Source organism: Populus euphratica, unplaced genomic scaffold (genome assembly GCF_000495115.2).
Source record: "Populus euphratica unplaced genomic scaffold, PopEup_1.0 scaffold57.1, whole genome shotgun sequence".
In the NCBI taxonomy this organism is placed as follows: domain Eukaryota; kingdom Viridiplantae; phylum Streptophyta; class Magnoliopsida; order Malpighiales; family Salicaceae; genus Populus; species Populus euphratica.
The window spans coordinates 660,162-674,845 of NW_011499919.1; the positions used below are offsets into that span (position 1 = coordinate 660,162).

The 14,684-nt window shown below is 34.9% G+C and overlaps 3 protein-coding genes across 13 annotated transcripts; 1 reads left to right on the forward strand and 2 right to left on the reverse strand.

Moving 5' to 3' along the window:
• Nucleotides 1-1,358: 1,358 nt before the first annotated feature.
• Nucleotides 1,359-5,852, reverse strand: LOC105134964 (selenoprotein O). The gene is made up of 8 exons (XM_011039598.1): nucleotides 5,383-5,852; nucleotides 5,166-5,275; nucleotides 4,764-4,820; nucleotides 4,375-4,674; nucleotides 3,666-3,913; nucleotides 3,032-3,338; nucleotides 2,670-2,943; nucleotides 1,359-1,889 (listed from the first exon to the last, which is right to left on the reverse strand). The coding sequence occupies exons 1-8, from the start codon at nucleotides 5,770-5,772 to the stop codon at nucleotides 1,635-1,637; spliced, it is 1,941 nt and encodes a 646-aa protein (XP_011037900.1). The 5' UTR covers nucleotides 5,773-5,852; the 3' UTR covers nucleotides 1,359-1,634.
• Nucleotides 5,853-7,791: 1,939 nt separating this feature from the next.
• Nucleotides 7,792-12,125, forward strand: EML3 (Emsy N Terminus (ENT)/ plant Tudor-like domains-containing protein). Of its 11 annotated transcripts, none has more exons than XM_011039603.1 (12): nucleotides 7,793-8,069; nucleotides 8,154-8,197; nucleotides 8,576-8,719; nucleotides 8,865-9,070; nucleotides 9,168-9,277; nucleotides 9,373-9,610; nucleotides 9,712-9,879; nucleotides 9,960-10,028; nucleotides 10,791-11,036; nucleotides 11,112-11,180; nucleotides 11,251-11,314; nucleotides 11,715-12,125. In XM_011039603.1, the coding sequence occupies exons 3-12, from the start codon at nucleotides 8,692-8,694 to the stop codon at nucleotides 11,897-11,899; spliced, it is 1,383 nt and encodes a 460-aa protein (XP_011037905.1). In that variant the 5' UTR covers nucleotides 7,793-8,069; nucleotides 8,154-8,197; nucleotides 8,576-8,691; the 3' UTR covers nucleotides 11,900-12,125. The 11 variants fall into 11 exon arrangements, with proteins under 11 accessions (XP_011037910.1, XP_011037911.1, XP_011037905.1 ...); XM_011039602.1 differs by having other exon boundaries at nucleotides 8,580-8,719; XM_011039606.1 differs by having other exon boundaries at nucleotides 7,793-8,031.
• Nucleotides 12,126-12,181: 56 nt separating this feature from the next.
• On the reverse strand, nucleotides 12,182-14,323 carry LOC105134967 (uncharacterized). Its single transcript, XM_011039611.1, has 2 exons — nucleotides 13,821-14,323; nucleotides 12,182-12,661 (listed from the first exon to the last, which is right to left on the reverse strand). Exons 1-2 carry the CDS (start codon nucleotides 14,170-14,172, stop codon nucleotides 12,339-12,341), a joined length of 675 nt encoding a protein of 224 aa, XP_011037913.1. The 5' UTR covers nucleotides 14,173-14,323; the 3' UTR covers nucleotides 12,182-12,338.
• Nucleotides 14,324-14,684: the final 361 nt, after the last annotated feature.

Sequence of the window (14,684 nt, forward strand, 5' to 3'; positions counted from 1 at the left end):
TCTATCTTCTTTTATGATCAAAAGTTTGGATGTTGCACCCAAGGCAACGGTCAGCGGTGGAACGGTGTCTTGTGCTTTTTGTTGTTACGGATTCGAGCTTTGGAGTTGCGTATCTGTTAGCCTCGCACTGCTTTACCTGCTTGCTGGGTTTGCAGGGTATTCAGTGGGCCGTGGGGATTAGTCGTGGTGCGCGTAAGCTAGCCCGGACACCCCACATAAATCAAAAAAAAAAAAAAAAGTTTGGATGTTTACTGAAATTATTTAAAGATATTTTAATCATATTGCTTTCAAATTTACAATATAATGAGAAAAGATTTACATTAATGAAATTGAATATAAATATTAATTATTTAAATTTAAATAATTATGAATGAATTAAATGAACTGAAAAACAATAGGATAATGGTATACTTCAAAGTTTGTTACCCTTTATAATGATATTTTGTTACAAAATAAATAGTATATTTTTTCTTCTTTGAAAAATCACTTTTTAAATAAACATGAAATTTTCTTTAAATAATCATGAAATTTTCGATACATACATACATATATACATATATATATATATATATATATATATATATATACACACACACGCACACATAACATTTCAAGCTTTCACATCTCAAATCTATATCTCAATTAATTTATCTTAATTAATTTAAAGTTCATTTAACAATTAATTAATTTAAAGCTTGTTTGATAATATATCATCACAAACTCTCATATCTCAAGTCTATATCTTAATTAATTTAAAAGTTATTTAACAGTGTAATTACAAATTTTTTAAAATAATTTTTATATCAAAATGCATATTAATAATTCTTTTTATTTTTTAAAAAATATTTTTAATATCAACACATTAAAATAATCTAACAAATTAATTTAAAATTAATAAAATATAAAAAAAAAATTAATTTTTTCCAAAAAAATTTTTGAAACGTTTGAAACAATCAAACACTTAAGTCGAATTAGGCTCTGTAGCAATATATCATCACAAACTCTTATATCTCAACTCTTATATCTCAAGTATATATTTTAATTAATTTAAAAGTTCTTTAAATTAATTTAAAAGTTCTTTAACAGTGTAATTATAATTTTTTTATCGAAATACATACTATTAATTTTTTTATTTTTAATATCAACACATTAAAATAACCTATCAAATTAATTTAAAATTAAAAAAAAATAAAAAAATTAATTTTTTCCAAAAAAAAATTTGAAACGTTTGAAATAATCAAACACTTATATTTCAAACACTTAAGTCGAATTAGGCTCTGTATTTCAAGTTACTAAATTAAGCCACTCGAAGATCAATAACCTTCAGAAAAGTAAGTTTGTTTTTATTACACGTCCATAAAAAGGCATATTTCAGTAACAACACCATGCATATACTCACGTGTCTATAATATTGAAGAAACTCAAGCAGTCTCCACATTATCCATGAACAAGATTACAACCATTGTGATGAGAAAAAATAAAAATAAATAAATAAATAATACCTTTCCAACTTGACCTGTTATAACAGCATAGACAAACAAGGTTTCCATGTTACTGCAGTTTATTGTGAGGACAAGAGCTTGATGCTACTATTACATACATGTCTTAAGACTACTTTCATAAGATCAAGCAACTCATGAAGAGCATGAAAGCATGCAAACACCAGGCCGATAAGCCCAGGCTGGTGGAAGGCGAGCATATTTTTCCATTCCAGGCTGCTCATCATACGGCTGCTCCATTAATTTGAGGAGCCTCCTGACCTCTGTGTAATCACCTTGTTCAGCTGCATCAATGGCAGTCTGGCACAAGTAGTTTCGGAGAACATACTTGGGGTTTACTGAATCCATTTGGGCCTTCCTCTGCTCATCTGAGATCCCACTAGCAGCCAGCTGCAGAAGTAGAAAGGAGATCGTATGATACAACTGAAAACTGAAACTGCGTAAAAAACATCACTCCTCATCTGATCTGTTTGTTCCATCAGATAGATCATAAAAATAAAAACCAGGCACGCGCACACACATCCACCAAAAGCATTCATTTGACCATACCTGATTATGAATGCAAGGGAGGCACCTAACAACTATTTAGGGATATAACAATGAGTCACGTGGAACATGCACGGCATAGTAGTGCCATGAAAGAGTAATAACTGCTTGCCATGGATCAAACGAATTTCCTCATAGTAGTGCCATGAAAGAGTAATAACTGCTTGCCATGGATCAAACGAATTTCCTCATAGTAGTGCCATGGCATAGACATAACTGCTTGCCATGGATCAAACGAATTTCCTCTAACTATTATAATGTCTAAGTTTAAAATTAAACGGTTCATTTATTTTAGTTTATTTAGGTGAAAAGGGAGCTCGAGACCCGCTCCCTTCGCCCCAACTTCATAAGAGTACCATTGTCTGAAACATTGTTGGTTGTAAGAATTAAATACGAAACACAAGTGTGGATAGCTAAAAGTTTCCACAAAGCCATCAAGTGTGCTTTGTGCATAGGCACGAGAAAGAGAAGAAAAGGAAAATGGCTACATGCCATGATAGCAAAGGAAACAATTAACCATATGTAACCAGGGGCAAAAACAGTAACAAGTTTTGAAAACAAAAGAAGAGGAAGCATAGTAAATATAGTAATCCACACCGAAGATATAATGCCTGTATATTTTACCTCATGCACATAGGATTGCACCCAGCTGATCCATGCCTCTTTACGCTCCTGTCCAATATCTAAAAGAACAGCCTTCAGGGGAACTAACAACTCATCTTCTGGAATTTTTGGGTCTGCTTTAACATTGGAAAGCAACCGGAAGAAATTTGTGTAATCAACTTTATCCACAGCCATATTATTAAGGAGTTTGTTGATCAACTGTTTATTGTACTTCGGAAGACCAAGTTTTCTAGTCATCATAGCTTGATACTCATCCATGAATTTGTTTCCATATCTGTAACAAGTCATTGCAAATACCCTATAAGCAACTGTCATTGGCAAATATGCTTCCATTAAATCTAGCAATTACAAAATACAAGTACCTTTCCATGGCATAATCTGCCTCCTTCTCGTTAATCAACTTGGCAGTTGATAGGGTAGCTGTGAACTGTGCAATATTCCATAAACCAATATCAGGCTGATTTGCAAAACAGTATCTTCTTCCTGGAAGATCCGTGGTGTTTGGAGTGAAACTAGGATCAAAGGCATCCAGGAATCCAAAGGGACCATAATCAATGGTGAGACCCAGTATACTCATGTTGTCAGTGTTCATTACTCCATGAGTAAAGCCAACCCCTTGCCAGCTTGCGATCATAGAAGCAGTCCGTTCAGCAATCTCCACTGTCCAAGCTGAAAAAGTTCACAAGATAAAGCAAAATGAGTAGAATACAATGGAGGACTCTGGAAGATGGTCCAGATTAAATATGGGACGACAAGGGTGCCCTAATCAATAAAAGTAAATTAATTCAATCTCAAGTATCATGGATTCAAAGTACTTAAACCACAATGTAAAATAATTTTCATATTTAATCATTTCTGACTATAGGTTGAACTCTTCATGAAGCTCACACAGTACTTCCTTTACTTTGCAGTCTTCTTAGGCAAGCCACATACCGCTGTAACAATTCCTCTACATACCTAACTCTTACTATAATCTAATGGAAGCTCTATATTTACCTGCATACTTGTTTGAGGTCAGATCCACAACTGAATGATCTTCATCGCCTGTACTAAAAGATAAGCTCTCACTTTTATTCATGCTCTCGATATGAGGAAAATGATGTTTGATGGCATAATCTGCCAAAGCACGAACAATTTCAAGGTCCTCTTTCCCTCTAGAGGCATGTATTTGGTACGAACCAAACCGAAGAAATGATGGTGCAACTCGGCAAACAATAGCACCAGGTTCTTCCTTTGCATTGCCACTGCAAAAAGAAGTGCAAAAACTTGTAATCAGCATTCACTGAAGAGCATCTCAAAGTCATCACGTGAATACATAGACCAAACAGTTGTCTTTCAATTCCAGGAGTTCCCAGTAACATGTTATAATTTCCATTTCCACCTCTGTCAGTCAACTAAAAAATGTTTAATGGAAGTGCAAAAGAGTAATATTTGCAACCAAAAAACAGAAATATTTCCTAATTAATGAAAGGTAAATGAAGTTCAAGGCTACAGCATATTCCATTGTGACAAATACTAAATTCATTTTCAAAGTCTCTAAACCTCCAGTTCCTCCATGTGTCAAAAGGCAAACTTTCTAGTATCAGCATAAATCCCCAACAGAACATCACGTAGAAGCACTAGCACAAAGGAAATAAGTACTCTGTGAAGCTCAAAAAACAGAAAGCATTCCGTTAGCAGAAAAGTCAAAACCCTGACAACTTACTCATAAAACATGTCACGGGTAACATATTTTCCTGTTGTCACGAGAGAAAGTGCACGAGTTGTCGGGATTCCTAGACAGTGCATTGCTTCACTGCAAAGAAATTCTCTAATGCTGCTACGCAAAACCGCAAGGCCATCTGCAAAACGGCTATAAGGTGTCCTCCCAGAACCTTTAAGTTGCAGTTCCCACCTTTCAGACTTTGAGTTTACAACCTCCCCAAGTGTTATTGCCCTACCATCACCCAGCTGACCTGCCCACATCCCAAATTGATGTCCTCCATAGCACTGAGCATATGGCAACCTGCAAGAAAAATGTCAATATGTAAATAAATACATAGAAGCACGATGCCTGGTCAAGTCACAACATAAATCCAAAGTTACAAAACTTACGCTCCAACCAAAGGAGAAGCCCCTGAAAACAAAAGGGGAAAATCTGGCCTTACAAATCTGCAAATCCCAGCACAAAAAACTGTCATTGGTCATTCAGTCTCGTGAATATTGAAAATCAACGCCCCACACATTCTCAGCTGTGCACGCATAGAACATGCCCATGTGAGTGGGAACCCGCAATATCCATCGCGGGCATATTCTAAAACAAACTTAGGATCACACAAACGAACACGCAAACTTGTAAACTATCAGTAGATATAAATTGATAAAGATGCTAAAACCATAAAATTTCTTAACTAATTCAAATCCAATCCACCCTACAAACCCACAATTTATATAGTTTTTTATCATTTTCTACACACAAAAGCGCATAAAAAAAGTCAAAAAAAATCAAAAACTCACTCTTTAGGATCCAAATCAAATAAATCTGCAACAGAATCAGACCAAGCAACAAGCTCAGGGTTCTCCACTTCAGCAGATGGTAACACTTTCGAATAGCAAGCATGCATCACCTACACCCACAACAAAAGCAACAACCCACGATTTATTCCAATCCAGACAGCACAAAAAACCCATAAAAATCAAAACTTTTCAAAAAAAATCAAAAAAGAAAAACTACCTGACGTGGAATTGTATCAGACCTTGGATCCCCAGGCAATGCTCTAACAAAAGAATGGTCCCAATTGAGATCTTCAAGCTTCAATTTAGCCTTACTAACATCATCAGGACCTAAAGTTTGATTCTTTAAATCCTGCGTCACGGAGTCGAGTGACACAGATGGTTCTGGTGAGGATGACTCCATGGAAACACTACTACTACTACCTCTGCTGGAAGGGAAGGAGCTGGTGCTGACGTGGCGTGACAGGGAGGGTTTGAAGAGGTGAGCAGGAGGTGATAGAGGGCAGAATTGGGATTTGAGGCAAGAGGGAGGGTAGAAAGGGAATTTGACAGGGAGGAAGGGACGGAGGAGGGAGAGTGAAGAGGAGGAATAAGAAAGCAGTGGTGGCATTGTTGAATTTGGTTGCCTTTGACTGATATATTCAAGCGGTTTGGGTTTTGTTTGGGAAGTGTGTAAAAGCTTCTGCCTTCAGATTATGCGTTGTCTTTTTATGGTTATATTTTTATATAAATTATCGAAATTTTATCATGATAATTATTGCGCTAAAAATATGTTGTTTTGATAGCTTTTAAATAAAAGGACGTTGTTTTGAGAAGAAAAAACAAATCTTAGCTGTTCGAAACTCATCCTAGTTGGGTCAGTCAAGTTTAAAGTAGATGAAAATAACAATGGGTTTGCTAAGTAGCGGAGCCACGTAGGGTCATGTCATGAGTGGGCGAATACCCCCTTAATTTTTTTTATTTTCTTTAATTTTTTTATATTAGAATACTAATAATATTTAGTAGATTAAATTTTCTTTTGTTGGTTACCAATTAATTCAAGTAAGCTACTGTTAATTTTAGGAGTGAATAAGAAAATTAAAAAATTAATTAAATCAAAAATTAAAAAAATCAAATCATAAAAAAAATTAATTAACTGAAGTTAAGTTTTTATTTTAAAAATATTCTTAAATTAATTTTATTCGATATGAGTTAGGACATATATTTTAAATTAATTTATATATATAATGTATATTTATATAATATATAATATATAATATCAAGTATTTATTAATAATTTACCTTTTCATTTAAAAAATTTCGTCATTGAATTAGATATGATATATAATATTTTTTATTTAAAAAAATATTAAAATAAATTTTTTATTTTTAATATTAACACATTAAAAATATTAAAAAAACACTAAAAAATAACATTTTAATATTTTTTTGTAATTTTAAAACACATCAAAATACCAAACTAACTCGATTCCAAACACAATTGAAACCTGCCTGCTTCAGTTAAGTGAATGACCAAGTCCCCATGCCAGTCTTATTATAAATTAAGTGTATGATCACATTTTTCTTTTTTCTTTTTTCATGTTTTTATTGTATATAGTCATATTGTTCTCGTTCAATGAAGTGCTTTGTCTCTTGCAGCCTTGTATATTAAGTTTGACAAAAGTCTATGGAGTGAGAGTGGACATTCATTTAATTGATGAACCCTAGTTTAAGTGAATTAACACTTCATTAGAAGGAATGCTAGCTAAATTATTCTATGAAGTCATAAGATTGCGTATCAGTTGGGTAAGATGACAAATATTTTATTTAAAAAAAATTAATAAATTTTAATAGTATAATAAATTAATATATCAAATTAAATTAGACTAGCTCGACTAAATTCAAATATAGTTAAATTTCTTTTAACATTAACTATTAATATACATAATTTTTCTATAAAAAAAAGTAGCAGTTGGTTTTTCTGAATAATTTAAGATGATTAATTGTTATATGTTCTAGAAAAAAGGGGGGGTTTAATTAGCATGAAATGTTTTGGATTTTTCAATATCAATCATATGGTTTTGCATGCGATGACTCATTCGTCAATGTCTATAAAACGATCAAGATTAAACAATCAAATTATTAGCATGCAACATTATTTATTTTTGAAATTTTTAATTACTAAATTCATAATCAACTTTCAATTAGAGTCTTTTAAGCAAAGAATTTCTAGTTTAATATTTTTAGAAATTATTAATGATGTTCATCACACTAATTGTTGTGGAAACATGCTAGTCCCGTGTAAAAAAAAATTATAAATAAACCTTTTATACTGGATTCTTACACAAATTAATATATCAACTCACAAATCTTCCCATATATTTATATAAGAATTCTATATTTAATTAAAGAGTGTTAATATCAATATTTAATATTAATCGTTTTGTTTATTTGGTCTTAACTTTTTTTAATCAAGGAAATATGATATCTCAACTCTAGATTAAATGAAACACAATGGATATCAATCCTTTTCAATCTCTAAATATCAAGGAAAAAAACCCTAAATCAAATTAATTTTTTCTCTAATTTCTTAAAAGAAAAAACACTTGTCATAAACAAAAAAGAAATAAAAAATAAAAAACAGCCAATAGCCGGAACTCAAACTCAACAATTAACTGCAGACAAAAGAAAAAAAATTAAAAAAATCCATTTCAAGTCCGCGTTCCGCAATTCACTATCTCGAAACCCTAATTTGCTCTCCAAAATCACTCCCACCAACAATTACCACTCAAATTTCTCACAATTCCACGCGTCTTTCTCAAAACGCCGTCGAGTTTCTTTTTTGAAGCTCTCCGGGTCGTTTTCCGGTTCAATTTCGAGGAATTGGACGGTAAATTATTAGGGTTTCATTTTACGCCACAAGGAGAGGTTAAAGTTCGAAACTTTCTGAAAGGGTTTTATTTAAAATCTCCTTTTATTTTAATCGAGTTTTAGTTACTTTGAAGTATTTAGGGTTTGGTGAAATTTCAATGGACGTTGAGGATTGAATGGTAGCGGTGAGTTTATGAAATATTTGATCTTTTTGTATTTTGGTTTAGTTTTCTTGAATTTTGCTTAAATTCCTTGTTCATCAAGTTTTTAGCTGGTGTTTTGGTTGAATTAGGTCCTTTTTTTTGCTGAATTTAGTTTATTTCCTAGTTTATGAAGTTATTTAGTTGGTGCTTGAAGTAAAAAAGGAACCAAGAAGGTTGTGTGTAATTTAGTTTTTTAATTGCTTATAGGGTTAGAGAACTAATTATGTGAACACGGGCTACTTTTTTTTCCAATGAATTTGGCTTAAATTTGTTGTTTTCTAAAGCAGCACTAAGCATTTGTGATCTCTGAAGTGTGCTTCTTAATTTGTTAATTAAGAAATTTTCCTTTTCATTTGTTTGTCAGGTTGTCTGCAGCTTGAATTTGTGAAGAAGTCGGTTGGTTTGTTACAGTGGTCGAGTGTATTTTTCGTGATTAAAAGGCTGAAAGTGACAAGCTTGAATTTTTAGGGGTTGAAATGGATTACGAGCTTTCTGATAGCAGCGGTGAGTTTGTTTAAAGTTCGCTGGTATTTGTAATTTTTTTGTGTTCTCCATGTCATAATATATTGAATTGTAAGCTTTGGAATTGTTACATTTTACTATACTGTAAAGAGTTAATGCAGTGTGTTCCTGATCTTTAAAATTGTAGGAACTGATGATGACCTTCCACCTACACATCGAAATAGATTCCAAAGTGGGGTGCGAACTGCTGGGAATGGAAGATCTGCAGTTGGTGGTGCCGCTTCACAGCCAAGGTTGCATAGTGACATGGAAAGTCAAATCCACAACATTGAACAAGAAGCATACACTTCAGTCCTGCGAGCCTTTAAAGCCCAGTCAGATGCTATTACTTGGGTATTATACTTGTTCATTTCATATGCATTAGATTTATGCTATATCATTGGATGTTAAACAAGTTTTTGATGCCCTTCCTATGAATGTTCTCCCCCAGGAAAAGGAAAGCCTAATTACAGAACTCAGAAAAGAACTAAGAGTTTCAGATGAGGAGCACAGGGAGCTCCTAGCCAGGGTTAATGCTGATGATATGATTCGGAGGATAAGGTTTAGTTTTTTCATGAAATATCTGCTGAGAAGATTCTTAGAAGATCTAATTTCCAGCCAGTTTTTCTAACAAGTGTTATCACTTATGGTTCCAGGGAATGGAGAAAGGCGAACGGGATCCAACCTAGCATGCCAAGCAATGCCCAGCCTTCTCACGATCCCATACCTAGTCCTACAGTTTCAGGATCTCGCAAGAAGCAGAAAACCTCACAGTCAGCCGCATCATTGTCCATGGGTGCACCTTCTCCTGTATTGCATCCATCTATGCAACCATCTACATCAGCCCTGAGACATGGCCCATCACCTGGATCCGGGAACAAGAAGCCCAAATCAGTAAGTTGAATAAGTGTGAGCAAAATGATGAGGATTTATACTAAACTGGTTTATCCTCAACTTTTTGGTTAATAAGGCTGTCTGCTGCATCCTTAATGAAGTCCATGCAGCAGCGTTCTACAGGTTTGTCCAGCAGGGCTCAAGCTGCTAATCGTGGTTCTTCAGGTGTCTTCGCAACCAATGATTTAATTGGAAAGAAAGTTTGGACTCGATGGCCAGAGGATAACCACTTCTATGAAGCCGTTATAACTGACTACAATCCAGTTGAGGTACAGTCTACTCTTGGCTATGTAATGGTCTGCCTATTACTGGGTTTCCTTTAACATAATCATTTTCCACAAATTGACAGGGGCGGCATGCTTTGGTTTATGATATTAATACTGGGGATGAAACATGGGAATGGGTCAATCTCAAAGAGGTAAGTGTTGCTGTGATCCTGGGAGCTGATAATGTGATATGGTTTATTTTACATCTAGTTGTCTTAATTCTGGCCTGCAATTTTTACCGTGTACATTCTGAATCTTGCATGTAGTTTGTAAAATACTGATAGAATAGATCTCCCTTTTTATTGGTTGTGGGGGTTTGACAATTCTCTCTTCTGTATTACATAGTAGTTTGGGGTAAAGTGGGATTGCTACTTGGTCTTCTGAAAGATTTGAATGCTGCTCCTGCTTGCCTGTTCTCTTTTTGTAGCATTTCCAAATATGATAGTAGAATTTTATCAAAAGAAGAATGACTTGTATATAAGAAATTGGCAGCTGGTTACTTGTTTACAAACTTATCATCCCCGCTGGCTCAACCATTGGAACATGAAGATTTGATTTGAAACGGTTTTTTCTTCTGTTGGATTTATGTGCTGTTGATAAGTTCAAGCTAACCTTTTTTCCCTTATGCGTGTGCTTTGCTTGTTCGTGGAGAATGTGATGTTAACCAAGTCCTTTGCTCCTCTCATCTTATTCCAGGCTAACAGCAGTTTCAAGGGTTCAATTAGTGATGCATTCAATGTGGCATGGCAGATTACAAAAAATGCTTAGTCTTTTGAACATTGTCCTCCCTTGTTTAGTCTGCCATCAATTTTCTTCATGTGTTTCCATCACACTTCATCTTTGGAAGGTGTCCTTTTCAGAGTCACATGAATTTCTAGTTTTAGCTGCTACTGATCTGTATGTGATAATGGCAGATATCTCCTGAAGATATTAGGTGGGAGGGTGAGGAACCAGGACTTTTCCGTAGAGGTGGCCGGCCTGGACCAGGCCGTGGGAATAAGAAAGCCATTGCACGTGGTGGTGCAGTTGTCACTGCAGGAAGAGGTAGAGGAACCACAAAGGGTCAGTCCAAAAAAGATTTCCCTCTAATCCAGAATGGTATTGGGAAGAAGGCTATGGGTGATATTGAGATACTTCACACAAATACTCTAATCAAGGAGGTAAGTTGGATATTGAAACTTGCTTTATGTTGAAATAAAGGAACTTCTTTTCCCTAATTTGGCCAATTTGAACAGGTAGAAAAAGTTTTTGGTGCTAGCCATCCTGATCCTTCGGAAATTGAGAAAGCAAAGAAAGCTCTGGAAGTAAGTACCACGCCCCTCGTTTTGCTTTAATATCTTTTGTTACTGCATTTATATCTTCCCTTCCATGCAGGAACAAGAACAAGCCCTGGTCAACGCAATCGCAAGGCTAGAAGAAGCATCAGATGGTGAAAGTGGTAATAACTAATTACACATAACATGTTCATATCTCCCCTGCTATCTGTTGTATCATCTAATTGTAGCTTTTGGGTATTCAGACCAGCCTGTAATAGTTGTATACTGCTGTTCGCCGAATTACTAGTTTTTTTATCAATCCAGTGAGATGCAAGTAAATCTCAAATGTTTATCTGAAAGCTATGCAAACAATTCATTGCTTGTCTTAAATTATCAAGCATGACCACTTGTGACTTCATTTTCATGCTAAGTATCAGTGGGATGTGATTGTTTACAGGCTAATCATTTTGGTACATGTGTAGCCCTGGTCTTAGTCCTCCATCGAAGTGGATTATTTTCACCAGAAAACAATACATTATTGATAATGAAAAGAATAAAATCTCCTTTTTCTTGGCATCAAAGCAGATGAGGGGGAACATCCATTTCCCCGTGTTCAATCAATGGACCAAGATCGGGGATGGAGAAAACGGTCATATGATGAGATTGTTGGTGAAGGTAGAGGAATTGAAGGTTCAGATGGCAACAAAATGGCAAGAAATGGCAGAATTGTTTCAAGCGATCAGCATGATGAGAACTATGACATGTGATTATTAGGCTTATTGTCAACGTGTGGCCCTGACTTGTATTATAGCTTCCTCAAATTTTATGGCCAGCCAAGAGCATGACAATCCCTGGGCTTATATATTAGCTAGGGAAGACAGTAGCTTTGATTTCAGTGTAACTTTAGTTTCATTTAAGTAGGAAAATGTTTATGTAAATTATTTTCAGAGTGATATCTGACCATGTAAAAATGGCTAAATGGCTTTGAATCTCCCTCTCTCTCTTATCGTTTTTGCAATAGCAATGTGGTAATAGGTTGGACGTTACTCTCACTGAATTGTTAGTTGACTCTGATGACATAGAATATGCAAACCATTTGCCAAATCCTGCAAATTAAACAAAGATAATCAGCATGTACAGCAAGAGTTCCTACAGGGGGCAATCTGACCCAGCACACCTCATAAACTGACATGGCATCTAATATTCCTATAATGATGAGATAAACGGAAGGATAAGGTTCACCATCTGGTTATCAAATTCAGGGCCTTCCATTTGGAAGTGGCTTGCTCCTTCAATTAGATGTGTTTCAACGCGTCCTACAGCAGAACTCAGCTTGTTCTGCAGCTGCTTTACACTGGTAAAGCCATCTCTAGTTCCCATAACAAAAAGTTTTGGCTTTGGAGAGTTCAGGACTGCCTTGTGGTGTCTTCCAAAAAGGATGGAGGCGAACATGCCAAAGGGGTACCCTATACTTACATAGCCAACCGCTTCTTTAATCTCATCGAGCGCAGAACCTGCAATTGGTGCACCTGTACCAGGGGAAAACAAAATCCAAAGATTAGTTTCACACAAGAAACGATGGAATTTCATATTGCTATGGCAGTTTATCTCGTGATTTTAAAATGATCACAATCATAGTACAGCTGCATCAATTCATTGCCATCATGTTAATTTACCAAATATGCAACTATGACTTGGATGCAGCAACAGAACAGCCTAACAAAAAAAAATATTTCGGAGAAAACTTGCTAAAGTTGACAGACTAAGAAATGAAAAACACAAGTTTGAAAGCTCTACTGGCATGGAGATCAAGCAAAACTGCAGGGAGTATATAATTATTTGATCAAATTCAATCAAAAGTAAAACAGAACAGAGAAATTTCCATTACCTAGACCTTCTATCATATGAGGCACAACAATATTCCTAGATATTCAGCTCTTTTTTTCTCTTACATTTTTAATAAGAAATGGAAATCACATTTGATGGCCCATGCCAGCCTAAATTATGGACAAATCCAAAATTCAGAAACATCACACCTGGAAGTCTTATTTTCCTTCACAAAACTCTCATCTTTGCAGCATTAACTCATCCTATCAACTAAAATCCGCCAAAAGATGCCCACATCAACACAAACAGGGTACAAGAACCAGAGAAGAGGTTGATAAAGTCATAGAAAGCAGATCATCAAATCTCAATTCATGGACAAAATAAACAAAACAGGCTATAGCTAACCTAATTCTATCAACAAGCACATTTATCACCAAAAATTGAAACTGAATACCATCAACATGCTCAAACTTAGTCCTCAATTCAATCAAACATCCAAATTAGCATATTCAACCATGCTGCAAATCACTTGTACAAATTGATTTGATCCATCAAATCCTGCCCTTCCTTGACAGCAAAATCATTATGCATCTCCTCGGATGTGCTGATGACCATTGACTGTTTTCCCTTTCATTCATTTTTCTTTCTTTGTGATAAGAAATTATGAATAACCAACATATCGGTAGAGTCTTACAACTATCACAGATTCACAATTCATAAACCAACACTAAGTTCACAGATCCAATAATCATCATCCCCATCAAGCATCCTAATTAATTCCCACAAAGCATTAAACTTTCCTCACCAAAAATCACAGCCAATTCACATATCATATCACTTCAAACCAAATAAAGCACATACCTGCAGAAGAACCCACCAACAAAATCCTATCAGAAGACAGATCCTCGCAGACCCATTTGCAAACAGCAATAACATCCTTGATTTCAGCAAAACCAGTAAGAGAAGCCCTCCCAGTAGACTTACCAGCACCTCTCATATCAAAGGTCACAGCTTTATAACCTTTTTCAGCTAACCCAGCAGCAATTCCTTTTAAAAGTGCTTGACAACCACCCAAGATTGAAAATGGATGTACAAGAACAATCACCAAGTTGCCTTTTACATCTCCTTCCTCTATTGGCTTGAACAGCCTTGTATGCAGCTTGGCTCCATCACTTGTCTCTACTTTGGTGGACTCAACTGTATAGTTTGACATGTTTCGGAGAAAGAAAGAAAGAGAGAGAGAGGAAATCAGACTAGGGGTGGCATTGATGAATGAGAAAGAGAGAAAGATTGAAGCTTTTCCAACTCGATTGGACAACAGTAAGGAATAAAGATTTTTTTTTTTTTTTTTTTTTTTGGGGGGGGGGGGTGGGGGGGTGGGGTGGGGGGGGAGGTTTTGGTAAGAATTGAGAGAAGTTATTGCACTGGTTCGTGGTAAGCTTTTTCAACAACTTTTATCCTTGTTTCTTTGCAATTGAATTATATTATTTTGTGTTTTTTATAAATAAATTGAATTATTGTTGTTATTATTTATTGTTTTAATTATTTAACTTGTTTAAAATTTGGTTGAATATTTATTATAAATTAAAAATATTATTATAAAACATATTTTAGTTAAGAAATGATTAATATTTTAAATAAAAAATAAAAAAATAAAATTTTAATAAAAATATATTTTTAAATATTAATCACAAATTATTTAAAATAAAAAGAGTAAGACTCTCG